Here is an 18,331-nt window from a genome sequence, read left to right as displayed (position 1 = left end):
AAAGTAAGAATGATCAAAGAGGAGACACACAATGACACATGCACATAAGTCAAAGGAAGCATGTTTTTTTTTATAAAAGATTCACATATTGGTAATTAAAATAATAAAGTTCTTAATTATACCCGCTTTATCCCAAAAAAAAAAGTAGTTTCAGAAAAAATAAAATAAAATAAATCATCAAATCAAACGTTACTTTCTCTGTAAATGATGTAACCAGCTTCAGTTTCATTGGACCACATTCTGATTATTCCGCCACAAAAAAATCACCAAATGACACTGTTACACAGGCAGAGGACACGCTAACCGTCAACAGTGGTTCTGAAAACTAAGCTAAGCCTAATGAATAAGTTAAACCGCCAATTAATTTATAGATTTAAATGTCAACAGTGCTAATACTTACACCAAACATTAACATGATTTCCAATATTCAGTGTAACGTCTCCGCTTGGTGTTGTAGTTTCAGAGCTGAAGCTCATTCTGACTCTGAGCTTAAACAGGACAGGAGTACCTGTTAGAGCGTTAAACACCCCGAGGTGAAGGCGGCAGCCACTGGGCTACGTGGCAAATGTGGCTTGGAAGAATAGTTAGAAAGGCCCACCCTCTGGTTCTTTGCTCCTTTGTTACACTGGGTGACTGATGTGGCCGTTACACTAACAGGCAGTCAAACTAGTTCCTGGTGAAGACAATCAGTCGGTCCAGTTTCCCTTCACCGGGCGTGGCAGCTGGATTATGTGCGCTGTTGTAATCACAGAAGAAAAGTAAAACGCCCTCCTGGTTTCGTCTCTCCTTGCTTCTCCTTCTCAGCTGAGGCACTTTTGGTGTGAGACTTGTCACAGCGTTGTTATAAAATTAAAAAAAAACAAAACAAACCTTCCTCTGATCCAAACCTGCTTACATCCTCCGTTATGTTTTCACACTATATGTGAAAACATAAAGGCAGTCCAGTCCTCCTTTCCCTTCGTGTCTTCACGACCTCCCGCAGCTGCTGTAGTTTCAGCCGTGTGTCCTACGCCCTGCTGGGATTGGGGGAAGGCTTGCCTTCGTAGCCGTACAGGAAAGTGGCCGCGATGACTAAAACGGCCCCGAGGAAGAAAACACTGCAGGCAAGAGCAGAACACTCATTGAGCTGAAAGAAAGAAAAGCGAAAAGGAAAAAACAGAGAAAAAAATAGCGACTGCTTTCTTTACCTGGTTGGGTCAAAGTCCTGCAGCAAGAAGTACGATATCAGCGTTGACAGGATGATGGAGAGTGACGTAGCGAAGCCCTTGAGGATGTTGTCTGCGTACTTGATGACCGCTGCTATGACCAGACCACCCAGGGCCTGAAGAGAAAACAAACACGGAGACACAGATGGACAGAGGCATGACCTGTAGGGCCAACGGGGAGTCCGAGCCCCAGCTTTAAACAGTCTGTTAGCCCAGAAGTTCGACAATATACGCGACAGCACAGCGAGTGAAAGTTACCTGCAGTGCTACAACAGTCCAGGTGACCGTGTTGTATCCCTGAAACATTCCAGACTCCCTCACTCGCTCCCCATCATAGGCCATCATCCCGAGGAGCCCGAACACCAGGCCGAACATCCCTGAAACGCAGGGACGGAGCACTTCAGAGCGACATTCCCAACACTGCTGTTTTCTATTATTTAAGTAATATATCAAGAATATTTCCACTAAAATCAGGCCTAAATTAATGATTAAATTCTCGTTTTTGATCGTCTTTCTTGTTCCTGCTGCTGAGGCTCTGAGGTTTAACACAGGTGAAGATGCTGTAAGCTCAGTGGGAATCGCAGGAGACTCAGCACATACTCACACGTTCCAGGATAAAAATAAACTAGACAGGAACATTCATCTAACAGAAACATATCGGAGGGTAAAAAGCCCAGCTGGCTCCCCGAGCAAAGACCCGAGGAACCGCTGCACACATGGGAGCTTCCTGGTCCATTTATCACTTTTAAGCAACAGCATCTCAGATCATTGTTCTTCTGGCCTCCACTTTATTTTTCATACTTTTTACTGCGCTGGACTGCGTTTCAAGAACATATACAGGCTGTATATATCAGTTCACAACTGATTTGCCTGGTGATAGATACCAACCCAGCTGGATGTTGCGGACCCACACGCTCTGTTTGCTCTCTTTCAAGATCTTCTCAAAGTAGACACCAGCGAAGCCGCTGGAGAAGCACGCCACCAGCACTGCGGCGAGGCCGACGAACTGGGAGCCAGCAGACGGGGCCTCCTTCTCGGAGGCAGAGTCAGAGGGCCACTGCAAGCACAAACCGGAGAGCTTTAAATTTTAACAGGTGAAAAAAAACTCTTTCGAGCTTTCTTCTCCCCACATGTACGATTAGGAAGTTAAATCGTAACCCAACAAACATTTCAAGGAATGATTATCCACCTCAAAATGTGGCGAAACAGTCCAAAGTGTGCTTTGTGTGTTTCGAGTTCCTGTAGCACAGCAGCTTTTAGGTTTTAGTTTTTAAAAGACTGACAGGCCAGCGTCAGAGATGCTCAGAGGCCAATTTGACAGAACCAGACCAAATCTCACCCCCAGCTCTCTGGCTCTAAACGTGACTGCAGAGAGAAACGTCCGTCTTGGAAGCAGAAACAAGCTTCTTTATTGGTTCAATACTGAAGTACACTTTATCCAGGTTCACCCGTTTAAAGGTCACAGTTACTTTGACTAGCAGGTGGGTCCTGGCTCATGACTTACACCTCTCATCCACATTCAGTCACCCAAGCTTCCAAACAGGAGCCAATGCGTAACACCGCTATGGCCTCCTCCATCATTTAGATACAGTCTATGATAACTGCGTGGAGCAGACTTCTCTTCTCTTGCACATCTCCTGCTGAATAAAAGTACATGCTGCAAAAATAATAAGTGCTACACAATCCAGTGTGTCACAGGGTTCGACGTGATGATGTCCAGAGAAAACAAACAAACCTGGGCTGTGTATTTTACATCCAATGAAACATCCAGCGGATACAACGTGCGCCTTCCAGAGAAACTCGTATGTACTTAGTAAACTGGAACTTTGTGTAATGATTATCATTCACAGTGAAGTCTCACTGAATCCCTCATGCCGGGTACCTAATATTCAGACACGGCATCGTCACAGCTTTGCTGCGTTGTGAAAAAGCTGCAGAGCGAGACTTCTTGTGTGATGTGCTGCAGTAAGCAGGAAAACACAGGCATTAATGCACAAAAAAGATGATGCTGAGCTTTGAATGTGCAAAGGAAGAAATCTCACACTTTCATCTTTGGATAAATAAAGATTCAGGACAAAGTGAAGCTATTGTTTGGTATATTCCTCCAACATCAGCACCATCAGCTCCGCAACAAACCTCGCTGGGTGAAAAGTAACAGCACCAGCTTGGAAACGAGCAGCGAAACAGAAGCGGGGTTTCTCTGCAGACTCTGTTTTCTGTGTGTTTGTAGGGTCTGAGATGGAAACAGAACAGTTGCTCTTTAGCATCATATCTGATGTGAGTGCGAGCCTTCGTGGAGTGCCGCTGATAAGCCACGGTCACTCCTGCACGTACCTTGGACAAACAGATCCGTTCACGGCTAAATATTTCTCAGAATAAGTGTAAAGCCAACTGATTGCCATTTTCTTTGTTTAGCCAAGGAGGAGGAGGTGATATGAAAACAGTCATTCCTCCTCTGACACATCATTCATCAGCAGCCAACATTTACTCAGTCTTCTAGTACAAGCCTCATTATTTATTTGGCCTTTAAATATCAGAACAAATAAAACAAAAAACAAAAAAACAGCACACTCAGTGAGTAAATGCTCAGCAGACAAAGGGGACTAAAGTGTCAGCTGCGTGCACACACTGCTTTTTTCCAGTCTCTCTCTGAGCTGAGTGAACATAAGTAAAGTAGCTTACTGTGATTTGAATACACAAATCCATTTTACTTCCTGAATGTCTTTTTGTCAGCCTCAAAACATCTCTGAGCTCGCCTCCTTCAGCCTTAGAGGTGCATTTTCATTCCTGTGTTTTATGTCTGACTATCTCTACACATTTAGCTTTTTTAAGACAGCAAATAAAAGCTGATTGTCTCAAGAAATGGTGAAACAGTGATTCGAGATGCACGGCACCTGCACGAGGGCCACGCCAGCCATGAGAATCAGCAGCGAGAGCCACTGGTACACGCCCAGCCTGCGGCCCAGCATGGACACCGAGAACAGGGCCGTGGTCAGGATCTTCAGCTGGTACGTCACCTGATGGAGACAAAGGAACAAGCGATCAATCCTCCGGTCGTCACGGCGGTCATGAGGCCCGCAGATTAACCTGCCGTGCTGCTTACCTGGTAGGTGGCTGCGTCCAGGTTGGAGAGGGCGACATACAGCAGGTTGTTCTGCAGTGTGTAGATCCCTGAGGGGATCGCCAGCTTCAGTGTTTCTACGGGTTTGTGAATGATTTCCTGACGGAGGACGCTGTTGAGAGCGCGCATGCTGTAACCTGCAGCATGGAAAGAAGACACAAACCACACATATAGATTACAAATTCTAACCAAGCTTGGAGCTTTAGAGTGAAATCAAAGTACGCAAAGATGACTGAGCGCTTCAGTGCCTCTTGAGGATTCCCCGTCACAGTTTTTAATATTAAGAAAGTAAAAAGAGAAGTGGTCTCTCTGGCCCAAGCTGTGGCCCGTCGCAAGAAACACACCGCCTGACGAGCTCCTGTTAGTCCAGGCTCAGAAATCCAGCTTTACAGCCAGAATCAGGAACTTGGATTTTAAATAAAACAACCAAGACATAATTGCAGTGCCGACTTTTAGCTTTAAAGTCACAGTCATCACCAAATCCTGCGTCTCCTTCCTTGAGATGTTCCGTGAGCCCGGCACGGCAGCTATCTTTACTTTCTTCTGCCTCCAGTTTAGTGTTTAATAGCTGAAAAGCTTGAAGTGGCATCAGCTGACTGCCCTGGCGGTTAAGACCATCACATTTCTTTGCTGTGAGAACCTCTCGGGCTGCTTTTGCAGCATACTCAGGCTCTTAAGACAGTTTTGTTTTGCAGCATTTGGCTGAATCTGAATTCATCCTGCTGCTTCTATCAGCAGTCACATCATCAATAAGTGTGAGTGGGCTGGTTCCGGTGACTAAGACCCGGACGTACGCGCCCAGGTCATAATGCTGCTTCCACTGCGGTTGACAGACAATGTGCTATTTGTTCAGATCCTGAGTCGTTTTTCTCCTCCTCCATATTTTTCTCTTCCCGTCATTCAAGTTCAAGTTAATGAACGTCTGTTTCCTGAGCACATGTTAATAATTAATGTTAATGATAATAATTCAATAACAGAACCGGTTAAGTGGCTCAGACTTTTACTGGTCACTGAAAAAAAAAAATATCACAAAAACAACAATGATATACTTTGAGGGAACACGCCTCACCTGGCAATGAAACGGTTTCAGGCAGTCGTCCAATTACTTCTGAGTAGGGCTGCCAGGATTAGTCGACTAGTCACGATTACGTCGACTATCAAAATCGTCGACGACTAATTTAATAGTCGACGAGTCATTTGAAGCTTTGTAAGATCCCAAAAGACGCAGGAATAAATAGTAGGATTTAAGAGTGTAATAACGGACTGAAACAGAAGATGGCAGCACTACATGTACAAGGATGCCAGCTGCCGTTAAACCTCGAAGAAGAAGAAGAAGAAGCCGTGTCCCAGAATTCATAGCGCGGCCCAGCTCAGTTTCCAACAATGGCGGTAGCTAGTTAGTTTTAATACTACTCTTATTATTCTTTTAACGTTTAACGTGTTTTCAGGCGAGAATGTAGCTGTGTAAACTTCAAATATCTGTTCAGGTTATCAAGACGCCACATATTTTCAAAAGCGCTCCGACGTTTTCGGAGACGTCTGTTACCCACCAGCTCGATAGCGAGCTGGGGGCAAGGCTAACTAGAGCTGGTGAGAACACCGGACTCTGGGCAAATCATTTTCAAACCCACCGCTGTCTTTCGCTACTCAGGTTAAACATGATATACAAGTCACTTAGATAACTTAATGTTATTATTTGGCTTTTTTCAGTATTTTATTTGTTCCTGAGTAAATTGGCTGAGTTTATTGAACTCCAGGGAAACAATCTGCATATTTCATTAAAATTTAATTACCATCTTGTCTTTATTTTTAGTTAGCACATACCTTAAACACTTCAAGCTATAAGCTAGTGATAGTTATATACGAGCAGATGCATGCTGGTGCAATAAACTGTCTGGTTTTTTTTTACGTACAATGGATGCATGATCTGATTAGTTGACTAATCACAAAAATAATCGGTGACTAGTCGACTATCAAAATAATCGTTTGTGGCAGCCCTACTTCTGAGCCTCTGAAAACAGACTGTGTCTAAAAACATCTGTATTTGCTGATCAGTGAATGAAGTACTTTTCAGTTTTTAGAAAAAAAGACTGCTATTAGCCAAAAACGAATTCTGAGCCTCACTGATCCAGAAAACCCACCAACTGTAGTTTCAGCACGTCAGGAACAGTCCACCAAACCTGACTGCAAATCCTCAGGCTGCACGCACACTGACACATTTCCAATTTAAAGCAGGACTCTCAGTCTCAGTCGTGTTAAAAAGACTCTGTCTGAAATAAGAGGCCTGTAAACGAGTATCACGTGACCATCTGTGCACACGAGATGTTTGAAACTCTGCAAAGAGACAAAGATCAACAGCACGTGTGAGGCAGTCACGACAGAAAACCCAGACACAAAGCAAATACGGCACCGGAGCGAAGCAAGGCACAGGGAAACGAAGACCCACGGGTGGAAGATAAAATAACAAGACACGACAGCCCAGCTAGAGGGTTGTTTTTTGTTTTGTTTTTTTGGACTAATGATATCCAATCAGGAAGCTCACATGGACGTGCGAATCCCTGTTTTCTGTAGTTTTAGTGAAAGTTCTCAGAATTCATCCTGATTACCTCAGAAACAGAACCTCTCAGGTAATCGGGAAAAAATGACCTCTGATGAAGAAAACATCAGTAAACTCTGAACAGGTGAAGTTATTAACAAACACAGAACTGAAGCTGAAATAAGATAAAAATCACTTTAGTCACAAGCATTCACAGTGCTGGTCCTGGATCACTGGATCAGTTTGAACTGCCTTCCTGCTGCAGGAGCTGCTCAGCCACAAGCATATTTAACATTGAAATCATCTTTCATGTTCTGGGATTAAACAACAAGCCCAGCATGATTTGTGCTTTACAGATCAAAGAAGCCAGACCTCAGACGGCACCGTGATGGTTCCTGCTCACATCCAGCTGGACTTGTTTGAGCATTTATAACACTTCACTGTGGCCTAAAGTTTATCACACATGACAGGACCGGTGCCGGGAGCTGTGTACACGGACTCACTGTGCTCCTTGAAGACCAGCAGGACGCAGGTGAGGATCTTCATGACCTCGGCCACCACCACCGCTGATGAGGCCAGGTACCGCGGGCCCTCGGCCTGCAGGGTACGGGAGTAACGCATGGTGAGCACCAGGGAGGTGGTCTGGAACACCAGCACACCCAGTGAGAGGTACTTGAGCCGGGGAGAAGCCATGGCCACGTTTCGGCGAGCAGCTGGAGACTGAAGATGAGCAGAGGAGAACAGAGCCGGGGGGTGCAAGAACAGGAGCAGGTGTTTTACTCCGAGGCGGTGGGAAATGCCGACGGTTGGTCTCACCTTTCGGTCCGCTCACCAGTAACTTTGCAGACGCTCAGTTCGGTCTTGCGCTGTCCGCTCTCTGCGGCTCCTCACACGGACAGATGGACACGGTGCTGGCGGATCACCACAGCTGTCAAAACAGCAGCTCAGGTCCTGGCGTCCATTGACCCGCACCGGATATCAACCGCCCGTTAACTTTTCAGCACGCTCGCACCGACCAATGCATCACGACCCGCCATCCCGCTTAAAACGTCCACCAGAGGAAAGAGTAAATTGCACGGGGAACAAAACTCCAGCCAGGTGAAGATAAGATCCCGGACGACTTCCGCGTTAGCAACTCTTCTTCGTGTTCTCGTCGTTTTCGGGTTCGTGTGAGACTCTGCCTCCTGCTGGGCTGACACGGAACAGCACCTCGGCAGGATAAACGGGAGAAAACTCCAAACAGAAAATATCTGACTCTATTATTATTATTATTATTATTATGCATTTAAACGATTTGCATTTTCAGTAAAGGTTTTAAACTTCTGAAGTTAATGAGATGGAACATTTTTCTCAATGCCTGACCATTTATAGTGCATTTCAGGGTCGCGGAGGTGGGCTGGAGCCTATCCCAGCTGCCATAGGGTGAGAGGCCAGGTACATCCTGGACAGGCTACCAATGAAATAAACTACAGTATATACATAGAAACACACTGAGGCATGTAATAGAATTTAATCTGTCTCCTTGGAAGGATTCTTACATTAGTAGGAAGCAAAAAGACTCCTGACAGTAATGTATCTCCTGGACGAGATTTGGTGCGTGTCTGTGTGTTTAAGTGTGGTAGGGTATGAGTTAGTGTGTGTGTCTGTAAGCCATAAAGGAACATGCAGAAAGCGAGTGCATTTCACATAACCTCCCGACTGCACGTCTGGACTGACATGCAGTTGGTCTGAGGAAGCCAGAGAACCCACACAGACATGCAAATGCCACACGGAGAGACAGACGTATAACACAGAGGAAAAGAAATACACACTTAATATCTTACAAGTTTTACTGTGACCTACAGACGTCCACAGACCTCTGCAGGCTCTCTAAATCTGTCTTTACACCAGTGATTATGTCACCACCACTGAGATCTTCTTATTTAAAAGCCTATTCTTGGTTTGCATTCAGCAGAGAAATGTTGGAAGTTACAAAGTCCCAGGATTCACTCATCTGTCCCAAAGGTTCGCACTGAATTCAGGTTTGCAGCGCCTTCCTCGAATAATCTGCAGTCAACTAAAACTTCAGGAATGTAAGGTGATTATAGATGACTTGGATGCAGTAACTTCAGGCCGTGTTAATATTTCTTTTGTTTAAGGTATTCATCCTTTATTGACAGTGCAGCTTACACATTTTGATTGTTTCTGTGTTTTATTTTCATATCTTGTACTTGTTGCATGGATTTGTGCATAAAGTCTTTTTGTTCTTCCTGGTTATATAAAATTCAAAATGCTGTATTTTGTGTTTATTATCTGATGTTTGGGGCCCTGTTTATGAGCATTTCACAAATGCCTCATTTACATGCAATCGTGTTTTCAATCGATCTGTGTAACTGTAAAAAGCAAAAGTATTATAACTTAATTATCTGTAGGCATTGCATGTCCACTTCCCTGCCTTTGACCTGCAGAGCAGTACCCAGAGACACTGCTGTAGTTTCAAATGCAGATTTAAAGGACAGAAATGACTCAGTTTGGCTTCTTTGGTGTATTTATGTAGTGATGCAACAGTACATAAATACATGTGAATTATATGAAAATACTCTATCCAAATCCCAGGCACTGTTCAAACCTTTGTGCTTTATTGGCAGTACAACGTCTGCACTGTGCGTCTGAGGAGGGATTAAAGAGCATCCATGTGTGCATAAAGAAAAGCACTGTATACACGTGGCTTTAAGTGCTCAGTAGGAGCAGAAATGTGTTATATGAATAGCATCCATTTACCGCTTACCAAGAGGATTCATGCAGATGAAGCCTGAATCAATTAGGACAAAACAATAAAGCCTCTGACTCAAGTTTAACCTTCAGAAATGGCAGATTTACCAGGCAGAGCGAAAAACACGATGCTACATCTACCAGGTCTAACATGGAGGCCCTAAAAAAAAAATCCACCTGCAAATGACACACCTGTAAAAACCTGCCGAGACACGAAGATGCTCCAGGACAAGACAGCACGTGCACTCGTGTGTGGAGATCTTGGCTTTATTTCAGTAAAGCATTCGTTCGATCATTTGTTTTGTTTTTTTAATCCAACAGATTTGATCAGTTTTAGTTCTACAACACACAAACACGGTAACAACTACTTCATATTGCAGGTATATTACGGGCTATTTGGTTAACAGAGAAGAGTACAGTAAACTTAAAAAAAACATTTTATATACAGAATATAGACATGACCTCATAACCTTGCATATGCACTGGAGCTGCTGTGATTCATACAAAAAAAAGTTATCTGATGCCTGAGCGCCCCTACATTCGTACAAACGTGGATTTGGGGAGTTTTCAGGCTGGGTCTACAAATACAACTCTGCAGAAAGGTGCAGCTTTTGTGTGTCTGACTTTTCAAACAAGAACAACAAATGACAAGTTTGGACACAGGTTTCATATTTTTGGCTGAATAAAACAAAATTTGGTATGTGAGATTTTTCTGAACGCTGAACGATTGTCCTTTTTTGTTTTAAACACAGCAGCCACATAAAAGCTCAACATCGACCTTAAGAAAGAAGACAAGTGACTTTCTCCTTCTACGCACGATTTACGACCGTTAGAGGTGCGGAGACGCAATGATTGTAGCTATGGTTATATAACTTTGGAAGAGACGCTATTTATAACAGAGGCACTTTAAAGACGTGGCGATTTGCCTCGGCGAGATTCAGAATTATACAGGAAGTGTGCACCGTATTCATATAAAAACAAAACAAAAGACATGCTAAGCTCAGATATAACGAGCAGAAGATGCTCGGAGTGTCTGTACATTTTCATATACAACATACTGAATCTGGTGACAAACTAATGTACGCTTTTCAGTATTAATTACTCAAATACAGCTGTACCACCTGCAGAGAGACAACCGCACACTCTCATTACACCACCCGAGGACTGCAGCGATAGCGTGCAGGTGGAGCTCCATTTTCTGACCTTTTGAAGTGTGCAGGCAGATATTTGATGTTTAGCAGATGTTACTTTCATCAAACCTCTGAAATACTTTGAAAACTTTCACATGACAAGCGCAGACCCATGCAGCACTGCCCAGCAGGCCTCGCCGTGCGTTTGCTACATGCACTTGTTGTTTTTTCTGATCGTACAGCAGCCTCTCAGTGCCGCTCCCCTTTAACCCAGCGAAAGCACGAATGCAACAAACGTGGTTTTCCTTTGAGAGTAAAAATATCCACTGAATATGACCCATCGTATTAAAGTGAATGGTTTCAATGAGGTGTTAGTACTGGCAGGTTTATTACACTGAACAGAGACGGACGATCTCAATGCAGGAAGTGCCCAGTCTTTTCTCGCCGGTCTTTTTTTAATCCCGCACCAGCTGGTCAGAAGCTCCTCGATGATCAGTTTATGTGTTTGGTGCCAAAACATGAAAAGTCTTGATCCAGCCAGCAGAGAGCAAAGGCTGCCTCACTGGACTTAGAAGAACTCGATCAGAGAAAAACTCCAAAAGACTTTTACTCAAAAATGTTTAAGAAACTATACACAGTCTTCTGAAGTACAAAGAGAAGATAACATAAGAGGTGATTGATTATTATAGAAGAATAAGGGATTAAAGACAGACGTGAGAACGTACTGATTGTGTTACTATGAGTACACAGAAGCCCCAAAGTCAGTCGGTTTCTGCTTTCTTCCTCTTCCGCCTACGCAAACACCTGCATGTTTCCGAGCTGAGGCTGCTGAGACGCTTGCGGCATCTGCTGCGACTGCGGCTGCAGCTGCACCTGCTCTGGAATGTGTGTGTGGTGTGATGACGGCAGTGTGTGGTGGGAGTTCCCCAGAGGGGTGGGGCTGGTGGTGACGTCGGACCAGTCCGAGTTGGAGTGCGGGGAAGAGGAGGACCAGGGGTCGGGGGATTCCGGCGAGGGGGTGAGATACGGGTGCTCGCTGGGCGGGTGGGCAGAGTGGCTGGGCGTGGTGCCCTCCGAGCCCGCTGTGGTGTAGCTGTGCTGCGATGGAGGCGTTGGGTATTTATCCACCGGGCTCTGCATGGTCGGGTATGAGGGCAGAGCCCGAGACTGGCCCTCGATCCCTGCGTGGCCTCCGTGGCCGACAGTGTGTGGGTGCTGCAGGGTGTGAGGGAGCCCGTGAGCCATGGCCATCTGATCAGAGATCTGGTATATCATCCCCGGGGTGCAGTGGAGGTGCCCCGGAGCCTGCTGGGAGTGACTCTGAGTCTGGTTCTGACCCTGGGACTGCGTGACTTGCACCTGCCCCTGCTGAGGCTGCTTCAGCATGGTCTGGCCTGCTCCGGGAGTCATCATCTGGAAGGTGACGATGGGTGGCAGCTGCTCCCTGGTCACGGTGACGTTCATGGGGGTCAGCCCGACGCTGCAACCCTGGCCGTGGTGCTGGGCCATGCCGGGGTGGGATCCCGGAATCTGATGAGGAACCAGGCTGAACATGGGGCTGTATCCGTGTTTGTTCATGCTCACCCAGGTCTGCTGCTGTCCCAACATGTGGCTGACAGGGGGCAGCATCTGTCTGGAGGTGGGGCTGCTCAGCAGGGGCGGGGAGTTTGCCGTGGTGGAGACGGCAGTGGAAACGTCGCCTGCGTAGGAGTGAGGAGACTCCAAGGAGTCGACGGGCGACATGGTGACGGAGCTCTCTGGAAGGCCTCCTGCTGCCTTCACGCCATTGGTGCTTCCTGCTGCCGTGCCTCCTCCATTTCCTGCTCCCACCCCAGCACTTACAGCTGCCCCATCTCCTCCTGCAGGCTTCTTCCTTCTCTTAGCCTTCATGTCTTTCATTTCTTTGGGCCCTCCACCAACACCTCCTACTTTTGTGCCCCCGCCCCTCCTGCTCTTCTTCCCCTGTGGTCCAGGGCGCATGCCAATGTAGCCTGCTCCATTTGCTCCACACATAACAGATGAGTTTCCTCCTCCACCCATGTGATTAGGCCCATTGTGGGGACTGTGAACCAGATTGTACTGATCCAGGAGACGGACGATGTCGTGGTGCATGCGTTCTTGAGCCGTATCGCGGGGAAGCCGATCCAGATGATCAGTGATGTCGCGGTTGGAGTAGTGGTCGAGGAGAACCTGTGCCGCCTCGAAGCTGCCTTCCCGGGCTGCAAGAAACAACGGGGTCTCCTCCTGAAAGAAGCAAAGGGAGCGGTAAGCACAGCGTAAGGAGCTCCTATTTTAATACGAACAAACAGGAAAAGCAGGACCAGATCCACAGTTTGTTTACACGGTCAGTTTAACCCATACAGGGTGTGTCCCACAGCCGACACAACAAACACAGAGCAGCTTTTGAAATCTTTGACAGATATTAGGGAGAAAATATGTTTCTGCAAATAAAGTCTGATATTTTTTCTTTACAGCTCTATTTCATAACTGTCCTTGTGTTTGTTGTGATTTATAATCAGCACATGAAAACAAAACATCTCACCTTATTGTCTTGCATGTCACGATTGGCTCCGTTCTTTAAAAGCACAAGTGTGGCCTCCACATTATTGACTGCAGCTGCCCAGTGCAGAGCAGATTTACCTAAAATGATGGGAAGATGAGAGAAGAACCAGAGCCGCATTAGCTAGAAAACTATTATTACTGCTAAAATTACAGCTAATAATGTAAACGCAGCAAGTCCCTGTGTTGGGATATGCTTGTCCTGCTAACATACTACATTAGAACTCACATCCTTTAATGAATTTATTCACACATTAAATACGAAAAGCTTCAGACAAAAAAGAGGATTAGTTTTCTGACCGTGGTCGTCCACAGCGTTGATGTCAGCGTGGCAGTGGATCAGCTCTTCCACCATGCCCTCCACAGCCAGCCTGGCCGCCAGGATCAGTGGAGTTGTGCCATCATTCATTCTGGCGTCCAGCTCCGTTGCACGGTTACGGATTAGAATCTGAAAGGGTGCAAAGACACAGTGAACAAAACGCGACTGGCCGTCACACTGATCTGCACCAGATCGCAGAGGCGTCTCACCTGAAAGACTCCCTGAGCGTCAGCCGCCACAGCAGCGTGCAGCGGTGTCCTCCCCATGTTGTCGTGGGCATTTGGATCTGCTCCGGCGTCCAGCAGCCTCTTAGCGGCGTCGGCCCTGGCGTAGCGGGCAGCCAGGTGAAGAGCGGTTTCTCCGGTACGATCGGTCTGAGCAATCAAAGACGCGCCCTGAGAGATCAGGTCCGAGATGACGCTCGGTCCCGGTTCATCTCCGCTCTCTTCCTCCTCTTCTCCATGCAGGCTGCAGTCCGGGGCGGCACTGCGCAGCGATGCCAGCATCAGCGGCGTGAAGCCGTCTGAAAGAGTGAAGATTCATTAGCGAGACAGATTTTTGAAAAATTATCAAATCTAAAGGTTTTTGTCCCCCTACCGGGTCCCTTCACATTAACGTCCAGACAATCAGTGTCCAGGTCGGCCTGAGGAGGAGTGAGGCTGATGTCAGCAGCTTTGCGATGCTGCAGGGTCCACTCTCTTCGATCTACACCTCCGTCCAGAGCGATGGGCAGCAAGGGCTTGTCTTCAGTCTATAAAAAGCAACAGATCTCAGAGTGAAACTCACAATGACCAAAGCCTTTCCGTATGCGCCAAACGTCTTTATTGTTCACTTACTCTCGGTTTCTTGGATGGAGCCTCGTCTTCCAGCCATCTCTGACTCTGACTTCCATCAATCATGCTTCCATCAGTCTTAAAATTCCTGATATAGAAACAAAAGCAGCTTTGAAGACAATGACTCTCATCCTGCTTGTATCTGTGTCATACTCTATGGTCCCCTGAAAGCTCATTGCGGTCATTTCAACAACAACCTTCTTGCATTACAGCATATATTTCACCTGAGCACACTCAACCTCTCCACCTTGTTTTACGCACACGGTGTTCATTTGTACGTGAACTCACTTCATATCAAAATCATCCTGTCCAACAGGCTCTCTCCTCTTGTCATTTGTAGCAGCCATGAAGCCGTCAGGCAGCCACAGGACGCCGTGTTTGTGTTTCCTTTTGGCTGCTAGCATCCCGAGCACCAGGATGAGCAGAATAACAACCACTGCCACTCCAATCAGAAACATCAGTGGTGGAGGTGGAGGTGGAGGTGGGGAAGAAATGCCTGAATGGTACAAAGACAAGTGTAAATACAGAGGTTTTAGTTTGAAAATGGATATAAAGCACTTATATTCCATTCATTTCTGAATGACAGATTTACTTACTGTCAACAGACACTAGAGGGTAAGGGAGGTCAGCCTTGATGTGGGCTGCTGCAATGAAGGAAGCGACTTCTTCTGTGCTTGAAAAACAGTGAGAGGGGCTCTGGGAACATTTGCGGTTATCTATTTCCAGGTGCACCTCGGAGCTGTGCAATTAAAAGTGAAATTCAGTCGCCGGTAAGCAAGAAATTTGTGATTCATTTGGCAAAGAAATGCACAGACAAGAAATTACGCGTCTGTCGTATCCTTACCCAATAACCTCCTTGTGCAGCTCCCGCTTGCTTCTCTGGGCATGTTGTCCCAGTCCCTTTGGTGCTCCGAAGTACGGCAGAACCATTGGTTCGTTGTTTTCGTTCAGCTTCACCTGAACGTTGGTGTGCAGCAGAGCTCCTAGGTAGCGCAAGAAGCCCCTCAGGTCTCCCAGCAGCTCCTTAGGCTGCAGGCGGACCACGAGAACCAGTGTGCCGCCCGCAAAATTGGCAGGAATGTCAGAACAGTCCAGGCCGTCCCAACTGCAAGCCTCCGTATTGCAGCTCGGGTCGCAGATTTTATTACCATAGTGGTCCGCGCAGTACCGGTCGTACCTTACATAGAAATCACAATCAAGAACAAGAGGTAAGGATTTGATTTTAAACACATGTTTACAGAAGAGTCAAGGGGAGAGTCACATACTTGCAGGAGGAGTTTGAGGTTATTTGGCACTCAAAGCTGTCAAAGAGGCAGCCGGGGTTGTCACACTCCTTATCGCAGCGCCCGTTCTTAAAGAGATCCCAGCAGGGAACAGAGGCCTTGCAGTTTGTCCACGGCTCCCTCTGAAGCGAGCAGTCCCCTCCGTCCCACCGACATTCATGGTTGTTACACAGATCGTCACAAACGTTGTCTCCTGCTTGCCTTTCACAGTCTTCGTACGGACAACTCCGGGGCGTCGGCGTAATCTGTCTGTTCTCGCAGTATCGTCCGGAAAAGTAGAGCGGGCAGTGGCAGCTCAACTGGAACGGGTATGCCTGGTCTTTCACGCAGGTTCCTCCATTTTGGCAGGGCAACGGACATCTCACCTCGCAGTGTGGCCCGCTGAAGCCCGACCTGCACTGACAATACAGATGGCCGGACGCTATCTTCACACACTGCCCGCCATTCTGGCATCCTTGTTTTGCACAGTCCTGCATTTCCCCACAGTCCAACCCGGTATAGCCCTATAAAACACAACATGCTGTTTAGGTGTGATAGTAAGGCAGTAGATATTACTTTATCAGGCAAACTTTTACAACAAGCATTTAGTTTCTCCTACAAGACTGTTGCTACTCTACTGTACCTGAGCCATGGTGTGGCCCTCTGAAGCAAGCATGAGAACAGACAGGGAGCAAGAGGTTAGTGCAGAGAAAAAGCACGCACTGACGTTCAGGCAGAAGAACGACAAACAGCCAACCTGCTGTTATGCTACACGCCACAGATGTGACAGTTGCCGTGGCCGTAGCTACACGGCAGCATAATCAAAGACAATCATTAACATTTATATGTTTTTATAGGCTTTTTTTTCTTTTTTTAGACAAACTAGCTTATGAAATGTGACAGTGTCATCCCTCACCCTGCTCATCCAAGTACAGCAATACTTATATATGTGTAGAATAACTGATCTGTAGCCTGTGGTTACATTTCTGGAAAAACAGGCTGTATTATGTTCCTGCTGGTGTGTGAAATGAAGAGCATGTAGAGTGAAACATGAAGTTGAGTCATCTTTACAAACACAGCATCTCACCACTATCATGAGTAATTCATCCCATTATTCATTTTCTACACTGGATCAGTTTCAGAAGCTGAATGGAGGTAACCCCCTTTGCCTTTTACTGTTCCCTGCTGCTTTCTGCATAATCAAAGAAATATCTGGATTTCTTTATTAAAAACAAAGAAGGCTCGTCTTTCTCTAGCCTTATGGCTGCCTGCCATTTTCCATTTGCTGTTATCACCAGCACTTACAGGACAAACTCATGGAGGAGTGTTTAAGGAATAAGAATGAAACCAGTAGTTATTAAAAGCTGATGAGCACAACGGGCAAATAACAAGAGCTGCAAAGGCCGTATGAGGGATAAAGAGGAGATCGCTTACATTAGAAAACAGCCAGCTTTAAAGAGAACTTACACGAGGACAAGAACAGCTGTAGCCGTGCACCGAGCTCATGTTCATAGAGCAGACGCCTCCGTTGCGGCACGGACTGGACAGACAGAGATCCACCATGGATTCACAATGACGACCTGAGGAAACAAACACATTTCGTCCCCTTTTTAAAAAAAACAGCAAAAATTACTTGTGGTGCTGTTGTGTTGTTTTCAGAGGTTAATGTGAAAATACCCGTGTAACCAAGGCGACAGCGGCACTGGTAGTTATCGACCAACTGGATGCAGTCAAGGCTGCCGTGACTGTGGCAGGGTCGAGTCTTGCATTCGTTCAGATCCCCCTCGCAGTGGTCACCAGTGAACCCCGCCGGGCAGTTGCACTTGTAACCGCCCACACCGTCTTCACATTGTCCTCCATTCTTACAGAGAGGCTCCAGAGAGCCAGGCTTGGGGGCACAGTCATCCACGTTAAATTCACACTGGAGTCCTACGACATACAGAACAGACAGCATTTAATTTGCACTCAGTTTTATTTTTAGATCCAACAAAAGAAACTTTTTTTGAAAAGTACAACATCCAATCAACATTTCCTTTCCCACGTCAAGAACAACTAAAGAAGCAGGAAAGGTTATCCTCAAACATTAGCATCACTTTCTGTCCATACTTTAAGTTTAAAGCTTCCTCAGCTGTTAAACTAATCTCCTATTATGTGCACGTACCGTGTGTTCCAGGTGGGCAAGCGCACTTAAAGTGATTGATGAGGTTGATGCATGTTCCTCCGTTTAGACAGGGCTTTGAGTGGCATTCGTCCACATCATACTCGCAGTTCACCCCCTGGTAGCCTGGTTTACACTGGGACAATGAAACAAAACACAGAGGTTAGCTCAGTTGTTTGCATATAGAACCTAAACATAAAACCTGCCAACACATGCACACATATCAAGCTGAGAGTGCACTTACTATGCATTCATACGTTCCCTGATAGTCCTTGCATGTAGCACCGTTGCGACAAGGGTTTGACTGACACTCGTCGACCATGTCTTCACAGTAGCTGCCTGTGTATCCTGGCTGGCAGTGGCACTTGTGGGCATTTCCCACATTCTCACACCGGCCAGCATTCTTGCATACATTCTCCAACTGCAGACCTGCAGCCAAACACATATGATGAGTTTA

General features: G+C 46.4%; 2 protein-coding genes across 4 annotated transcripts in view; both read right to left on the bottom strand.

The window, feature by feature from the left end:
- Positions 1–102: 102 nt before the first annotated feature.
- On the bottom strand, positions 103–9,796 carry slc35a3a (solute carrier family 35 member A3a). Of its 2 annotated transcripts, none has more exons than XM_026160041.1 (8): positions 7,679–9,796; positions 7,366–7,582; positions 4,309–4,463; positions 4,100–4,222; positions 2,094–2,262; positions 1,464–1,582; positions 1,188–1,321; positions 103–1,097 (listed from the first exon to the last, which is right to left on the bottom strand). In XM_026160041.1, the coding sequence occupies exons 2-8, from the start codon at positions 7,553–7,555 to the stop codon at positions 1,007–1,009; spliced, it is 981 nt and encodes a 326-aa protein (XP_026015826.1). In that variant the 5' UTR covers positions 7,556–7,582; positions 7,679–9,796; the 3' UTR covers positions 103–1,006. The 2 variants fall into 2 exon arrangements, with proteins under 2 accessions (XP_026015826.1, XP_026015827.1); XM_026160042.1 differs by having other exon boundaries at positions 7,695–9,796.
- Positions 9,797–9,866: 70 nt separating this feature from the next.
- notch2 (notch receptor 2) overlaps positions 9,867–18,331 on the bottom strand; it is a 41,150-nt gene continuing 32,685 nt past the window's right edge. For both annotated transcript variants that reach the window (XM_026160039.1, XM_026160040.1), the window contains exons 22-35: positions 18,119–18,303; positions 17,878–18,010; positions 17,394–17,645; positions 17,184–17,296; positions 15,720–16,240; positions 15,299–15,631; positions 15,051–15,193; positions 14,743–14,950; positions 14,458–14,542; positions 14,219–14,372; positions 13,831–14,144; positions 13,603–13,750; positions 13,286–13,383; positions 9,867–12,987 (exon numbers count right to left, since the gene is read on the bottom strand). In XM_026160039.1, coding sequence (XP_026015824.1) covers positions 11,536–12,987; positions 13,286–13,383; positions 13,603–13,750; positions 13,831–14,144; positions 14,219–14,372; positions 14,458–14,542; positions 14,743–14,950; positions 15,051–15,193; positions 15,299–15,631; positions 15,720–16,240; positions 17,184–17,296; positions 17,394–17,645; positions 17,878–18,010; positions 18,119–18,303 — 4,139 coding nt within the window. In that variant the 3' untranslated portion in view covers positions 9,867–11,535. The remainder of the gene's footprint in view (positions 12,988–13,285; positions 13,384–13,602; positions 13,751–13,830; positions 14,145–14,218; positions 14,373–14,457; positions 14,543–14,742; positions 14,951–15,050; positions 15,194–15,298; positions 15,632–15,719; positions 16,241–17,183; positions 17,297–17,393; positions 17,646–17,877; positions 18,011–18,118; positions 18,304–18,331) is intronic.

This window comes from Astatotilapia calliptera, chromosome 23 (genome assembly GCF_900246225.1).
Source record: "Astatotilapia calliptera chromosome 23, fAstCal1.2, whole genome shotgun sequence".
Classification (NCBI taxonomy): domain Eukaryota; kingdom Metazoa; phylum Chordata; class Actinopteri; order Cichliformes; family Cichlidae; genus Astatotilapia; species Astatotilapia calliptera.
This window is presented reverse-complemented; position numbering and strand designations above follow the sequence as displayed.

What these genes read in the sequence shown, in the direction of transcription:
- slc35a3a (XM_026160041.1), bottom strand. Translation starts at nt 7,555, where the DNA reads ATGGCTTCTCCCCGGCTCAAGTACCTCTCACTGGGTGTGCTGGTGTTC. An exon ending in TGGACGCAGCCACCTACCAG is followed by an intron (nt 4,223 to 4,308) that starts GTAAGCAGCACG and finishes TGTCTCCATCAG; the next exon opens with GTGACGTACCAGCTGAAGAT. An exon ending in CAGGACTTTGACCCAACCAG is followed by an intron (nt 1,098 to 1,187) that starts GTAAAGAAAGCA and finishes TCTTGCCTGCAG; the next exon opens with TGTTTTCTTCCTCGGGGCCG.